The 16,741-nt window shown below is 53.2% G+C and overlaps 1 protein-coding gene across 1 annotated transcript in view; it reads left to right on the top strand.

Annotated features, from left to right (window-relative positions):
- The window catches only part of LOC144938454 (kinesin-like protein KIF13A), a 136,377-nt gene that overhangs the window by 58,045 nt on the left and 61,591 nt on the right, over nucleotides 1-16,741 (top strand). Inside the window, exons 10-22 of the mRNA XM_078866272.1 lie at nucleotides 1,651-1,762; nucleotides 2,990-3,202; nucleotides 4,328-4,438; nucleotides 5,099-5,233; nucleotides 5,863-5,993; nucleotides 6,452-6,538; nucleotides 8,083-8,306; nucleotides 9,037-9,265; nucleotides 10,342-10,504; nucleotides 11,542-11,688; nucleotides 12,520-12,666; nucleotides 14,635-14,778; nucleotides 15,629-15,802. Of these exons, the coding sequence (XP_078722398.1) occupies nucleotides 1,651-1,762; nucleotides 2,990-3,202; nucleotides 4,328-4,438; nucleotides 5,099-5,233; nucleotides 5,863-5,993; nucleotides 6,452-6,538; nucleotides 8,083-8,306; nucleotides 9,037-9,265; nucleotides 10,342-10,504; nucleotides 11,542-11,688; nucleotides 12,520-12,666; nucleotides 14,635-14,778; nucleotides 15,629-15,802 (2,017 nt within the window). The remainder of the gene's footprint in view (nucleotides 1-1,650; nucleotides 1,763-2,989; nucleotides 3,203-4,327; nucleotides 4,439-5,098; nucleotides 5,234-5,862; nucleotides 5,994-6,451; nucleotides 6,539-8,082; nucleotides 8,307-9,036; nucleotides 9,266-10,341; nucleotides 10,505-11,541; nucleotides 11,689-12,519; nucleotides 12,667-14,634; nucleotides 14,779-15,628; nucleotides 15,803-16,741) is intronic.

Genomic DNA, 16,741 nt, shown 5'->3' with positions numbered 1-16,741 from the left:
CACACACTCCAGCACTCACACACACTCACACATACTCCAACACTCACACACACACACTCACACACACACTCCAGCACACACACACTCCAGCATTCACACACACAGACTCCAGCACACACACACACATACTCCAACACTCACACACATACTCACACACACACTCCAGCACACACACACTCCAGCACACACACACTCCAGCATTCACACAAACATACTCCAGCACACACACACACATACTCCAACACTCACACACACACATACTCACACACACACACTCCAGCACACACACACACACTCCACCACTCACACACACACACATACTCCAGCACACACACACTCCAGCACTCACACACACACACACACATACTCCAACACTCACACACACACATACTCACACACACACACTCCAGCACACACACACACACTTCAGCACTCACACACACACACATACTCCAGCACACACACACACTCCAGCACTCACGCACACACACACACACACACTCCAGCACACATACACACTCCAGCAGTCACACACACTCACACACACTCCAGCACACACACACACATACTCCAGAACTCACACACACACACACACTCCAGCGCACACACAGACTCCAGCACTCGTACACACACATACCCACACACACACCAATACACGCCATTCGCCACTAATTGATGGTGACATCATCACGGCACCTGTGCCAGGCCAGGTGCACTTTGAGGCCAAGTAAAATGTCGAATGCTCGCTGACAGGAGGTCTCGGCACAGACCCAGGTGCCATGGTTTGGCTGACTGAGATGACCGGTAGATGCACACCAGCTGTACTCCCTACTGTGCCAACTTGTTGTATTTTATCTGTCCGGCGCTCCGCTCGTTGTCGTGAGCGTCGCTCCTCTGCTCTCTGTTGTTGCCGGAGGGCGGCTGCCTCCAACTGCCCAGTAGCGTCCTTCACCAGTAGCGTCCTTCACACATACTCACACACGTACACACACACATACAAAGATTCCTCATATAGCCTGTGCACAGTATCGGCCTTCATAAGGGGGTGAGTGGCCAGCACCACGCCCGGCCGCCTTTGTCTCTCTAGTGGCGATGTTTACACACCGCACCCCCACCGCCCCCACCCCACAGCACACGAACACGCACGCACCCACACACATTCACTGCCGCATGTGAGGGCCTTCCAACGTGATGCAAGGCGGTGGGGATTATTTGATCAGACGTCACCACGCCGGTCAGTGTGTGAGTTGGTGAAGAAGGGGGGATCGTGGACGCGGAAGCATTGAAGTACGGTGCAACAATGGATTTTGCTGCACTGCTGTCTCTACAAAGCCCAGCAAAGCAGCCCATTGCACCGATTCAATGTATTGTGGGCCTACATCCAAGCATTGTCCAAACAGCTTGGCCTCTGGCTATTTTGGGCGCCTTGTTTATAGGCGTTGGCTCAGAGAGAGAGAGAGACAATGGTGATATCAGCCATTCCATCCAGCAGTCCCATAATATCTGAGCATGTCCCACTCCATCGCGCCTACAAGCCGCACGGCACTATCCGTGTGAACGTGGGTTTTGCCGACCGTGGTACAGATACCGGGGGTGACGTTGGCGCCACATCTTCGTGATGCCCGCTGTTCACGCTGTATGCCTTTGCAGGTCCCTCTCCACGCTGGGATTGGTGATTTCTTCGCTCGCTGACCAGGCGGCTGGGAAGAACAAGAATAAGTTTGTGCCGTACCGCGACTCAGTGCTCACCTGGCTTCTAAAGGTACGTGTGTGTGTATGCGTGTGTGTGCGTGTGTGCGCGTGTGTGCATGTGCATGTGAGTGTGCGTGTGTGTGCGGGTGCGTCGTACGCACATTAAACTTTGTTCGCGCACCTTACGGAGCCAACCGTGCTAAGCGGAGGTTCGGGGCGATGGACAACCGAGGGGATTTCTGCTCACGGCCAATAACGGTCCCTGCAAGACAGATGCGTGTGCGAGCGTGTGCTTGGGGAGCGGTAGTGCAGCGGTTAGCGCGCTTCGCTGCAAACCCGGCAACCCGAGTTCGAATCCTGCTCACGGTCAACACCAGTGACGATTATCTAAACCGGTCCTGGGCCTCCCTTAAGTCATTTCAGCCTCAAATGAGTACCTGGTGCAGTGCTTAAACATCGCCACTGGGGAGACAAAGGGGCGACGGGGCTTGATGCTGACCACCCACCCCCTCGTATGCCATGTTGGTCTTAATAGGTCCTTGCTAACAGCACTTGCCCCAACAGTGTTGTGAAACGTGATATGGAGGTATCTTAATCTTTGTGTGTATCTGGTAAAAATGCATGATTGAACCATGCCACAATACTGTCAGATGTCCTATCAAGTCAAGAATCGATTCTTTTACCTTTTATTTTCTGCGTCTCATTTGTATCGCCTGCCTCTGATGCCCTGTCTCATTCATACTATTTACATAATTGTAACATTCACAGCAGTTCCCATGCACTGTAAACAAAGAAACAACCCCTCAGTACCGGTGTCAGTGTTGCTCGCAATCACCTGTACAGTTTAGCCATCAGCAAGGGCTTGTTCACCTCAAGCCCCGGGGGCATATGCATTACTTGGCGATAATGGCGAAATGTTATTGGAGTGACGATTCCTCACAGGAATAAAACCCAGAATGCAGTTGTCTCGTTGTCGTGCTGTAGCCGAAATAAAGTATGCAAATGTTAACTCAAGTTGGTGGTCCTAGCAAGGCCGTGTGCATTCTATACGCAGTGTGGTGATGTCACGTGACATGCAAGGTATTATGGAAAGAGCGCGATATTACGGTTATAATCGGGCACTATTTCTGACTTGAAATCACCTTGTGTGTGTGCATGCGTTATTAAACGGACTTGTTTTCATCATTTGACAGAGACCGTTCGAGTCCGATCCACATCGATTTCCCCCAGCGCGCACCATGTGACGCGTAGAACGTCCTCAAAAGCCCCCCCCCCCCCCGACTGTCGCCGTTGCCAGGACAACCTGGGCGGAAACAGCCGCACGGCGATGGTGGCCACGGTGAGCCCCTCCGCCGACAACTACGAGGAGACGTTGTCGACGCTGCGCTACGCCGACCGCGCCAAGCGCATCGTCAACCACGCCGTCGTCAACGAGGACCCCAACGCCCGTATCATCCGCGAGCTGCGCGACGAGGTGGACAAGCTGAGGGGCCAGCTCAACCAGGCCGAGGTGAGCGCAGTGGGGGCCCTGGAGGGAGCGGAAACCCCCAGCGACGCCATGAGACGTCGGGGGGACACAACACGGGGGGTTAAAGTAGATTAACACGTAGTAGGAGGCTTTCGCGACCGTTATTATCCATGTTAAAGTGTTTTTTTTTGGGTTAGATCGCGTGAATATAAATGTGTCGGTAAACCCGCCACCATCTGACGCAGCCAATTAGTAAGGTTTGTCACGTAAACAGAACGTGCCAATTAGTTACCAGTTCAGCGCACACCGGCATGTCGGAGAGTAAACCCACAACAAGTTGGTTGTAATCACTAAAATGTCGTACTCCAATTGTAAATGTTGTAGGTTTTACTTTCCAACACACCGGTGTGCCGTACTAGCAATTAATTGGCGCGTTTTGTTACGTGACAAACCTTACTAAATGGCTATGTCGGTGGTGGGCGATGTAATGACACATTTACATCCAAGCGATCTAACCCAACAAACCTTTATTATGGTTAAAGAAGAGTTCAAAGTTCACTGTGGGCGCAGTGCTGTTGTGCATGCATGGGGGAAGATGCCGGAGGATACATTGCCACATCGATTGAGCAATTGTCATTCGAATGACTGATAGAAACAAATTAGCCATGCGTACGAGCGGATTACGTAACGCTTTTTAACAAGCATTTTTATTTTATTACAGACAGTTAATTAGAAGAGAACTACACAGCAATGTGATGCCATCGTAAGGCACTTTGAGTTGCTGAGGCATTTCAGGTCCATCTAAATGCAAAGCCTTCTCCTTTTTCATTATTTTATTAGCAGTATAGGAAAATGCATTTTGATATTTTCAAAAAGTCTGCTTTCTCTGGTTTGTATCGCCAAGTTTTGCTATCAATTTGGCCCGATTTCAAGAGGGTAAATTTGTAGTTTTTTCCCGGCCACTCCACCTCCTCACACGGCGTGCCGGCCTTCACAGGCACTTGCTGACAGCGTAGGCCCCGACAGCCCCTGTTAGGCCACACAGGGGGTCGTTGTCACGGCATCTCACAGTGGTGTCTCAGGGTGTCGTTCTCATGGTGTCGTTCTCACGGTGTCATTCTCACGGTGTCTTCTCCCGGCGTCTATGTGTGCCTCCCTCCACCACAGTCCATGAAGGCCCCGGAGCTGCAGGACAGGCTGCAGGAGAGCGAGAAGCTGATGAAGGAGATGACCGTCACTTGGGAGCAGAAGCTGCGCAAAACCGAGGAGGTTGCACTGGTGTGTATGTGTGTGTATGCTGAACTTTTTTCGCACCATACATAGCCAACCGTGCTCATCGGAGGTACGGGGAAGGGCAACAAACTAAAGACAATAAGTTTTCAACCTAGATTTGAAAGTGCATAGCTCGCACATCAACCATGATGAATCCACCGCTGGATGAAGGCTGCCGTGTCTGTACGGGTACATGAGTGTATTTGAGTGTGTGTATATTTACGTGCCTCAAGTAGTATCTGGTGCAGACAAAGGCTGCTTGGAATGGTGTTGGCCACCCACCCCCTTGTGTGCCGTGACGGCCTTCATAGGTGCCCCCTAACAAAGTCTGTTTAGGCTATACAGGGGGGGGTCTTTGAGCTTTGTATTAAAATTCACCCACGGTGAGAAGCACAGTTGGTGCATCTGCCAGTCATCTCAGTCAGTCAGCCCATGGCAGCTGGGTCTGTTCTGTGACTTCCTGCCAGCAGCGTGTCTTCGACACTTCACGTGGCCTAAAAAGTGCACCAAGCATGGCACAAGCGCCGTGGTGACGCCACCGCCAATTAGTGGTGAATGGCGGTTGTTGTATTTTAATGTGTCTGCGTGTACATGTGCTGTAACCCCTTGCCACCAACGATCAATTGACGGCCGTCTGGGGGACGTTTGCCTTTTGCGCTTTTGAAGGAACGGCAGAGGCAGCTGGAGAGCCTTGGAATCTCTCTGGCGTCCTCGGGTATCAAGGTGGGCGACGACAAGAGCTTCCTGGTCAACCTCAACGCAGACCCGGCCCTCAACGAGCTGCTCGTCTACTACCTGAAGGTGGCGGTTGCATGCTGTCCCCCCGCCTGTGACCACATCCAACTATGTGTCGGACCACCTCGGTGTGCACACCTATCGCACATCATGGGACCTTTTTCATACCTATCACGCAATTGCCCGCAGTTGCACACTCACGTCTCAGCAAAACGGGCCAAACACGTGGCCCGTTGTTCGTGATGGAGACTTCGATTGGTGTGTTCCACGTGATTTGGTAAATAGGCATGCTCACAATCCCAAAGGCAAATTGACGTATCTTTGTGTTCACCTTGCGCGGGCCCTGTGTTTCTTTTTTCGTTTCCTGGCAGCCGTAGTGCAACGGTTAGCGCGCTGCGCTACAAATCCGGCGACCCAAGTTCTATTCCCACTCACGCCAAACACCAGTGACTATTATCTGAACCGGTCCTGAGCCTCTTCCCCGAGGTCGACTCAACTCAAATGAGTACCTGGTGTGTAGTAAACATCGCCACTGGGGAGACAAAGGCGGTCGGGCGTGGTGCTGGTCACTCACCCCCTCGTGTACCATCCCGGCCTTCATAGGTGCTCGCTAAAAGCACTAGCCCCTACAGTCTGTTAAGGCTACACGGGGGATTTTTGTCTTTGTGTGTGTGCGTGCGTGCGCACGTGAGCAGGAGCACACCCTGGTGGGGGCGGACGACTCGCAGGACGTGCAGCTGTGTGGCCTGGGCATCCTGGCGCAGCATTGCACCATCACCATGGACGGCGAGGGCACGGTCACCCTGACCCCGCGGGAGGGGGCACGGTACCACGCCCACTGACCCCCTCGCTCGCCCCCTCGCTCATCCCCTAGCTCGCTCCCTCGCTCACCCCCCCCGCTCGCCCCCCCGCTCACCCCCCCGCTCGCCCCCGCACTCACCCCCCTCGCTCGCCCAGCTCTCACAGTCGCGCTTTATTCACGAGCCTCTTAACTCTTATCCATTAGCATTGCTGATTGTGCTGTTTGTTTATGGATGCTTGGCGTTGTGGGCCTGTGGGCCTGTGCTCAGCATCTGTTAAAAACACACACACACCACGTGCAGTATGCGACAGACACCCACCCGAGCGGGGCTAGCCCACTCGCTTTCCTTTCCAGAAGTTACATATTACATATCTCGTATAACCGTATCTAACATTTTAAAGCTCAATTCACCTTCTTTACCTGTGCCTCACTCAAATTGGTCCTGTTGTTTTTTGTGCGTGCGCTTTGCGTCGCTGGGACAGGACGTGTGTGAACGGTGCCGCTGTGACGGCGCCCACAAAGCTGTGGCATGGGGACCGCATCCTTTGGGGCAACAACCACTTCTTCAGGTGCTGCTCAGTCATCATCGTCATCGTCGTTTTCATCATCGTTTTAATGGCTACAGACACATACGCAATCCCAGAGCCATGCAGAAAATTCATCCCGTTTGCAAAAAGAATCATGAAGTCATTGGATTAGGCTTTACATGGATACGTAGTTTCATGCTCATTTCAACAAAATGTCTTGCTTAATGTATTGCTCGATAGCAAGGTATATTCCATTTTGAGCTTCACCTGGCAGGATTATCGATCCCAAAGAATTGTGATACTGGGTTGGCCGGTAGTCTTGAATATGAAAGTGAACGAGGCTTTCCGCTGACATGACTGTCCGGGTATCAGCAGTGGTCTTGGCTTCCCACAATGTGGGCATTCATTACCTCGATCCCCCCCCAAACCCCCAAGTCAACGTGCAGCTTATTCCGTCGGCGTCTGAGCTCATACACATTGGTTGAACGCAACTGTTCTCATCATCGAGGTGCTTCAGTGTGTGCCGTGCTGTGGGACAAATCGTGTAGTCTGTGTTGTTTTTAATGGTTCAGTCAAATTATTGAGCTCGATTGGTTGAATTTCCTCCATTGAAAATGGCCTCGTGAGTTGCGCTCTCTCGCGCTGTGAAACCCGCCTGCGTTTTTGTAAATACTCAGCACCTTGAGTAACTTGTAGAAAGGTGCTTTATGATTGTGATGTGTTTTGAGTTCTTGTTCTTATTAACTCAAAAGAAAAAATGTCAGGATGACGACGCTGATCAACATTTTCTGCCGGTATCTCCACTCCTGTTATCAGCTGCACTGGATAACCTGATGGCACCATCCAGACACATGAATATATCCAGCACCTCTGATTAGCACGGTTGGCTACGTACAGTGCGAAATACATTCTACATACATACATGCAACTCGAACCCAGGCTTCTTCAACTGGCCACTGTAAACGTCGCATGGACCGATGGGCCACGTGACACCGTGTATCACTTGTACAGCCGTTATGATGTCACATGGCATCGTGACGTCGTAACAACTTGCTTCCAGGTCTCTGATTAATATCGCTTTATCTCTGTTCCGTCTCACTGGTCTGTATCTCTTGTCTACAGCTCTCGCGTCTCTATCTCTTGTTTATTTCTCTCTCATCTCACTATAACTTGTTTCCCTTTACAAATAAAAACCTATTTTTCTAAAAAAAGAAAGTTATATAGTTCTTTTTTAGAAGACTTATCTCGTGGAAATGTATATCAGCCAAACACTCTAAAACGCATGTTTTTAAATTGTGGAGGGAAAACCAGAGTACCAGGAGAAAAATCCAACCATGGAGAGAGCGACACGCAAACTCCAAGTATAGAGCACGCGCCAGGGTTGGGATCGAACCCACGACCTCCTCCATGCTCGGCGAGGTAGTTAACATCTCGCCACCGCGAGCCGCATCTCTTGGCAATCCGTAGCTCGGCAGGCCACTCCAGGGGCCTTGTTGTGCTCCATCTGGCCTGCGGGTCGCCTGTTGAGAAGACCCTGACCCCGACCTTGACCCCCAACACGTCGGGCTTTGCGCGCACTCGTGCAGGGTGAACCTGCCGCGGTGCCACCGTGAGCGGAGAGCCGCGAGCCCCACAGCGACGGGCTTTCCCGGCTGGAGTGGAGAGGCGGCTCCCGGGAAAGGCCAAGAGCCGGAGGGGTGGGAGGACCCGGCGGAGGGTCGAGGGCAGGCCCAGGACTCGCCCGAACCCCCCTGTACCTTCGAGTTTGCTCAGATGGAGGTGATCGCGCAGACTCCGACGTCGAGCAGCGGTGAGTTTGTCGGCACGAGCGGTGCCCGCTGCACGCACGCACACACGCGCCCAAATACACGTTTAGGAATTCCCTCCCCATTGTCTCTTTTTTTTTCCCCCAAGCTCTTAGAATTTTTTTTCAATTCGAGAAACGTTGACGGTGCTGTTTGTTGCTTGGCCACATGACCTTTTGGGCATTTGGGCCTGTGGTGAGCAACTGTGTATAAAAAAATTAAATAAAAAATAAACATCTACACATATGCAGACTCACACATGTAGATGCACGAATGTATGATAAAGACAAAGATCCCCCATTTAGCCATAACATGCTTTTGGAGCACATGCTGTTAGTGAGCACCTGTGAAGGCCGGCAAGGTACCAGAGAGGGTGGGTGGCCAGCGCCCCGCCCGACAGCCTTTGTCTTCCCAGTTTCAACGTTTACGCACCGCACCACATACTCATTTGAGGCTGAGCCGACATCGGAGATGACCCAGGACAGGTTCAGATAATCGTCACCGGTATTGGCCATCATTGGGAATTGAACTCGGGTCACCGGGCGTGGGGCACAGCACGCTAACTGCTACACTACTGCTATTTGAATATAAATTCATGTTTGTATATATGATCGTAGATACATATATTCACACAAAGCAACCGCCATTCACCATGATCATCATCATCACACTCGCTGTGGGGCTCGAGTTTGCACGAGCGGCGGTTGAGCAGCGCTGGCCGTGCGTCCCCGGCAGCGCGCGTGGAGGTGGAGAGCGTGGTGCGCACGCTGGAGCGCCAGTACGAGCAGGACAAGGAGGCGGCGCTGCTCGAGCAGAGAGCCATGTACGAGACGGAGCTGCGCTCGCTGCGGGAGGCGCTGGCGCCCGAGAGGCACGCGGGGCCCGGCGCGCGCCACGGGCCCTCCCCGCGCCTCTCCATGCTGCCCAGCACGCAGCACCGCCTCAGCCTGTGGGCCGAGGAGAGGTGAGGTGCCGTCGCCACGCAGCCTGTCGGCGGAGGACGTACGCACCTTGTACGTTCCCCGCTGAATATTTGAGTTTTCCCCCAGGAATTCATGTTTCCCCCCCCCCCCCCCCTAAGAAGCAACCTTCACCTGCCTCCATGCCCTCTTTTCCTATTTCCTTCCCCCTTGAAATAATTTGTGTCCCTGATCTTTGCCCCTGCCGTGGTAGGGCGGGGAGCCCAGGTGCTCTCGGTCATCCCTTCCCTAATCACGAGGGTGCAGTGACTCGCTATGTCAATCGCACATCTTGTTACACGCCGTCTCGCCCACCCTTTGATGTTCCCACCGTGTCCCTTGGCTCTTGAAAAATAATAAATAAATGCTTATACAGTAGACTCCAGATTATCTGCATGAATGATGGGGAGGACGGCCGTGGATAATTCAAAATCGCAGATGATCCAAAACTATAATTTTTCCATGGATTTAAATTCTAAAAACCGCCAATATAGGGGTATCAATTACGTTTAAGTTTTTCTGCCATCGCACAGTTTCATTAATTAAAACTCACACAATAAATGGTCAGATAAATCACTCAAAATGAAGCATAACTGACGATTTTGATTGTTACTCTTTCGATCGTTCGAATGCATACTAACGATCGACCGATCGATGCGCGTGCTGAGTGATGACACTTTCCTGCTCCCGCGCAGAATACTCGGTCCACTAAGTGGATGATAGCAGAGCCACGCCAATCAACATCAATCAAACTCAGCCCACTGTTGTAAAAATATGCAACTACTGTCCTGTAGAGGCAATCACATGGATTTCTGATTAACTGGAGCACATATCTTTATTTGGTTTAAGCACGTTTTATTTATTTGGGCTCAAGGGAAAATGCATGATGTATTAATTTATATCAAAATCTCAGGTGCGCGGTTAATTCGCAAATCTGATAAACCGCACGTGGATAATCGAGAGTATTCTATTTTATAAAAAAAAAAGTATCACTCTTCGAGACAGTTGGTTTCCCGACTAAACGTTTCCGACCCTCTTGTCTTTTTGTGACTCCGCAAAACCTTTTGCTTTCCTGCGCCAGGGATGAGCAGTTCAGGCAGAGCCTGGCGCGACTGCGTGAGCAGATCGTGCGTGCCGACGCCCTGGTGTGGGAGGCGAACCTGCTGAGCGAGGAGATGAGCAGATGCACCGACTTCCAGGTGACGCTGCAGATTCCCGCCGGCAGCCTTCGCGCCCACAGCAAGGTGAGCCCGGCACGCGGCGGCACCGCTGCGCTGTCGCTCGCGACGGTGGGGGGGGGGGGGGAGCCCTTGAAGATGCTCGGTGCACTAGGGTGTCGCGGTGGCGAGATGTTAACCACCTCACGGTTGTGGGTTCGATCCCGACCCTGACGCCTGCTGTACATTTGGAGTTTGCGTGTCTCTCCCCGTGGTCGCGTGGATTTTTCTCCGGGGCCCCTGGTTTTTCCCTTCCACATTTCGAAACGTACGAGACATTTCCGCGTGATAAGCCACTTCGTTGAGCTATCATTTATGGCCACGTTGCTTCTGAAACAGAGCTACATAGCTCATTGGTCCTTACCTAGTAAAAGAAACATAGCTTCATAAAATATTTGCATAATTTTAGTCTGGAACTCTCTCCCATTGGACACAATCAGCGACCAAACACCAACCCACCTTCTAGCAGCAGTTCAAGGCTCACTTGTTCATGCTGGCATATGAGGCACTTTGAGCTCAGGCTATGCGAGTCCTCGATTGAACGTTGCGTCAAATTCGCGAAGCGATATCGGAGTATCGGCGTGACGTGGTGCCATCTACCGCGATCTGCGCGGATGAGGATTCTGTCAGCGGCGAACGTCAAATAGACTGCAGCAAACAGCGCGAGTACAAAGCACGATGCGACAAAATAACGTGCGGCACAGGCAAGAAGAAGGGCAGGAGTTTGGAGGAGGTTTCATTTCATATTCAGTTGGGGGTCGATGTCCGCAGTGGACTGCGACCCTCAAAGGAATGGCGCCACCCCCCCCCCCAATCCGTGGTGCCCCCCCCCACCCACATGAACCGTGGATTAAACAACTTACTCGAGACGCCGGTGTACGGCAGCAAGAGCAGTTCAGGCGAACGCTGTCGCAAGAGGTCACACATTTGGCGCAACGGTCCTTCGCCGAAGCTGCACGATCAATAAATTTGAGGAGACGGACGAAGACCGCGCACGGAGCAGACGCTGTGCCGTGCGGTGTGGCTGACGTGTGCGGTGTGGCTGACGTGTGCGCCGGGTGCAGCGCGGCATGCTGGTGAGCGAGCCGGCGGTGCAGGTGCGCCGGCAGGGGCAGGGCACGCAGCTGTGGTCGCTGGAGAAGCTGGAGAATCGGCTCGTGGTGATGCGGGATCTCTTCCAGAACTGGAAGCAGAGCAACTACGACCCATTGGTGACCCGACACGCACGCACGCACACATGTACGCACACATGGTACACGCATGCACGCACATCAGGCTGCACTTTCCCAAATGCCCTGCAGCAGTAAAAATGTTTCCTGCATTGAAAATTATTTAACTTGATAAAAGCACACTACGTCTGTGAAACACAGCCACGTTCGTGATAGCCTTGCGGAATAAGCTTGCCGCGAATACCTACTGACCTGTGTTCAAGTACGTGCGTGTCCTGTGGTGCGCACAACGTCTGTGCTCCGACATCTGATAGCATCCACCGCGCCCACCTGCTCGTATATCTTCACAGTGAGTGGGGCATGGCACCTCCACCTTCTCCCCACCAAGTGGCCACACCTGCCTTGGTGGTTCCAACAGGACTTTCCACAGCCATCGCTTGGGCCCAGCTTGTACAAATTGGTCCATTCCGGGTCCGTGGGCGTCGCCGGCGCCGTTTAGTATCTGAACCCGGCACGGGGGGGGGGGGGGCCCTGGGGGGGAGGCCCTTGGGTCAAAGCGACATCACCCCGTACTGCGCAACTACAGCTACCTTCATGATAGCCTCGCCCGATAAGAATGGCGCCAATACCTCCTGCCACACCGAGCTTTTTAGTATCTGAACCCGGCACTGGGGGGGGCCCCTTTGTAGATCGACTCGGCCTCCAGTGGACACCGGCTGCTCCGGTGGTATGCACATTAGATCTGGGGTAAAGTAAAAGTGGGCCGGTGCACGGTGCTGGGCCCCCGGACAGCGGTAGGTTCGCGCGCCGGCCGCCTGTCGTCGTGGTAACGCTGCTCCCCGGCTCCTCCTCCTCCGCCGCTGCCGTCCTCAGGGCGCGGGGGTGCGCGGCGCGGACGACCCCTTCTTCGAGGCGCAGGTGGAGCACGACCTCATCGGTGTGGCCAACCTCTTCCTGGAGAGCCTGATGCACGACGTGCGGCTCGCCTACGCCGCGCCCATCGTCAACCAGCAGGGCGAGGCGAGTGGCCGCGCGCGCCTCAGCCCCCGGGGCGCGAGCCTCCATCGTTGTCGTCGTCGTGGACGTCGTCAGCCTTCGTCAGTTGGCCGGCTGCTGCGTGCAGGCCTTCCCAAGCTGCCGGGATGTTAACTACTTCGCCTGGTATACAGGCGATCGTGGGTTCGATCTTGACCCTGATGCCTGTATATTTGGAGGTTGCATGTCTCCCTCCCCGTGGTCGCGTGGATTTTTCTCCGGGGCCCCTGGTTTTTCCCCTCCACATTTCGAAACGTGCGATACATTTCCACACGATAAACCACTTTTGTTGAGCTGCCATTTGTGGTCAGGTCACTTCTGATGAAGAGCTACGTAGCCAAGTGAGCCTTACTTGGTAGAATAAAAAAAAAACTGTTTAGTTTAATATCTCACAGTCGTGCGATGTAGCGATCCTCATAGCTCCTGCACACGAGCTGATTTCATTGCTCCATCTCCGTGGTGGAGGTCTTCTCGGGCGCGTCCCCTCCTCTGTCTGCCACTCTGGCGTTGTGCTCGCTCATGGGCCTATGAGTGACTTGTCCGGACCAAGCCCGCTCTGAGTCGATGTGATGTTCTCTAACCCCATACATCCCTCTTCCTGTCTCTCAATGCTGCTCTGCGCACGTGGTTATTTTTATTACGTATTTTTCACCAATATCATATTCATGATCTATGTGTCATTGCCGGCAATGTGCACAGATTATAACCTTTACTTTGTATATATATTGGTAAGTTGCTTTTCATGATCGAGTTGGACTTTCCAAAAGCCCTCCAACCTCATTAATTCATCGTTTTGATCTTGGTCCACCTTCAAATTAAGAACAAGCGTGGTCAGGACAGCTTCAATAGCTGTCACAAGTACGCATGATCACACAGTACACATCATCTGTTGCGTTTTCCGGTTTGTGTGTCAGAAAAACGTGTGGTACATGACTTTAGTGTTGTCATTATAACATCAAATATGAATGGAAACGGGAAGAGTAAGGAAAAAAAACTTCATTTTGTTACCTGATTGACATCTTGAGAACGGATTAAATACAAGTTAGAAAACAATAATGCATGCGTTTGGATTATGGAGCGGGATGCATTTGTCTTTTTTCAACGGTGCTTTTTGTTCTGGTGGATGTCTCCATGTGTTGGACAAAACAACCCTTTGATCCTAGATTTGAAGCTTTCGTGACTACGTTTTTGTTCTCGCCCCTCCTGTTATGAACACACGGACCGGGCCACTGCCTAAATGCTTTCACCGTTATTCAGAAAGCATTGAAAGTCGAGGATAGTGTGAAATATCTCGCAACGCCTCCTTTCCCCCGGTTCACTTCCCCCTCGTGCAACAGAATGCTGTGGTTCCCCCCCTCCCGTGCGGAGACAATGCTCTCTGGGGACATTCCACCACTCGCTGGCCCTGCCCCAGCTGCTCTTGAGTCCTGTCCACTCCGGTGCATCCAGCCATGCAGAATGCGTTCCACGAGTGGCCGAATGCATTGAGACGAATGGCGGGGGAATGTTTTGTACTTCTACTCCCCGCCACCACGTCTGTCACGCTGTCACACGGCGGCAGAAGAATGGTTTCCGTCGTGACATGAATCGCGGGCTTTTGACTCTTGAGGCTTTGTGTCTCTGTGCGTGTGTGGGGAGTGGTGACGCGGCGGTTAGCGCGCTGCGCTGCTAACCTGGCAACCCGAGTTCGATTCCCGCTCAAGGCCAACGCCAGTGACGATTATCTGAACCGGTCCTGGACCTCTCCTAGGTCGACTCAGCCTTAAATGAGTACCTGGTGCAGTGAGTAAACATCGCCACTGGGGAGATAAAGGCGGCTGGGCGTGGTGTTAGCCACACACCCCCTCGTGTGCCGTACGGGCCTTCATAGGTGCTCGCTGACAACACTTTGCCCCAACAATCTGTTAAGGCTACATGGGGGATCGTTGTCTTTGTGTGCGGCGCTGGGCACAGGTCGCAGGCCGCCTGCACATGGAGCTGCAGCGGGTGAGCGGGCCGGACCCTGAACGCATGGCAGGCGGGGATGACCCCTCGGATGAGTCGGATGGCAGCAGCGACAGCGAGGACGCCGGCTTTATCCGCCAGCTTGTCTTCAAGGTGCGCTCCCGCGAGGGCCACTCGGCTCAGGGGAGTGGCCGTGCGGCTCCGAGGTCGCAGCGCTAAGCTTTCAACTGCTGACATCCGCTGACATCTCCCCCCCCCGGGTTGAATGTGGGATGCTGCCTGTGATTAAACTGGGGTGCTGAAACGTATTGAGCTAAACTAAACTATCTAGTTAAACGCTCGTGCACGTCGGCGCTTGCACGCACGTGTGAGCGCCAATGCGGGTGCGGTACGCGTACAGAGAGATGCGCTGGCCCGCACACCGACGTTACTGTACATGGCTACACCTAAGCAGGGCCATCCAAAGGTTTTTGAAGACCCGGGGCAAAATGGCAGATATAATGAAAAACTTTTGATTTTACCAGGTAAGGCCCACTGAGCTGGATAGCTCTTTTTCAGAAGCGCACCTGGCCACAAATGATAGCTCAACAAAACGGCTTATCACGTGGATATTTTATAGCAGCCAAATACTCTAAACGCATGTTTCTTCTAAATGTGGAGGGAAAAATTCACGTGGCCACGCAGAGAAACACGCAAACTCAAAATATACAGGCATGAGGGTCGGGATGGAACCCACGACCTCCCCCTGCATACCAGGCGAGGTAGCCAATGTCTCGCCACCGTGGCACCGGTGGCAAGTTGATAGTCTCAGCCTCGCCGCCAGTGACTACACAAACGAACATTACATTCAATTTAGTCGCCTGCATAATTTGGACAAATAAAAAATAAATTTCGGTTTGACCATCGAGCGATGAACGAGTGTTTGTGGCAGGGCGAATGGGAAAGTGGTGCCCCCTAGTGTTTGTGTTTTGTCTGTGGGCGTGCGGGCGTGCGGGTGCTGTAGGTGCGCATCAAGGAGGCTGTGGGGCTGCCGGCCGAGCTGGCTCACTTCGTGTTCTGCCAGTACTCGGTGTGGGGCCACAAGCAGGTCGTGACGGTGCCGCCCCAGATCAACCCCGACTCTCCGCCCTCCGTGGCCTGCTCAGGCCCTGCCACGGTCCGCTTCGACCACACTCAGGTGTGTGCCTGTGTGTGTGTCTACGTGTGTGTGTCTACGTGTGTGTGTATATGTGTCTACGTGTGTATGTGTCTACGTGTGTGTGTGCCTGTGTGTGTGTATGTGTGTCTACTTGTGTGTCTACGTGTGTGTGTGCCTGTGTGTGTGTATGTGAGACTGGAGCGTGCCACTAAGAGGTGGGGCCTTACCATCAGCCCCACCAAAACTAAGCACCTGCCTGGGTATTTTGTACCATCGGACACTCCACCCCCACAACTCCCAATTGGTGATGGGGCAGTTGTGGAGAGAGTGGAGAGTTTCCCATACCTGGGCAGTGTGCTTATGACCGGCTCCAGTTTATCAGCAGAGGTCTCACTCCGAATCAGTCGAGCGGCAATATCTTTTCATCGGTTGCGTAACGCTGTGTGGAAGCTATCTGGTCTGTCGCTCCGCACGAAGCTTCAAGTCTTCTCGGCCACGGTCATTCCCTCCCTTCTCTACGCTTGCGAAACGTGGACCCCCCTAATGGAGCATCTTCGCCGGTTGGAAACATTTAGGCTGGCCTGCCTACGATCCATCCTGGGTTTAACCAGGCTGGATTGTGTGAGGAACTCACAAGTCCTTGAAAGATCTGGGCAAAGTCCCATCAGTGAGCTCCTCCGGCAGGCAAGGCTGCGTTGGCTGGGTCATGTAGCCCACATGCCCAGCCACCGCATGCCTAAACAGCTTTTGTTCGGCCGGATCGAGGGGGCTAAACGGGCGCGGCACGGGCTAGAGAAGAGATGGAGTGATGTGGTACAGGAGGACGTGGAGCTGAGTGGACTTGCCGATGACTGGTACCAGCGGTGTCAAGATCGGCCTCAGTGGAGGAGGCTCGTGAAGGACGCTACTGGGCAGTTGGAGGCAGTCGCCCTCCAACAACGGAGGGCGGAGGAGCGACGCTCACAACAACGAGCGGAG

The sequence above is a fragment of the Lampetra fluviatilis genome, chromosome 22 (genome assembly GCF_964198595.1).
Source record: "Lampetra fluviatilis chromosome 22, kcLamFluv1.1, whole genome shotgun sequence".
Classification (NCBI taxonomy): domain Eukaryota; kingdom Metazoa; phylum Chordata; class Hyperoartia; order Petromyzontiformes; family Petromyzontidae; genus Lampetra; species Lampetra fluviatilis.
Note: the sequence above shows the minus strand (reverse complement) of the source record. Positions and strands in the feature narration are given on the sequence as shown.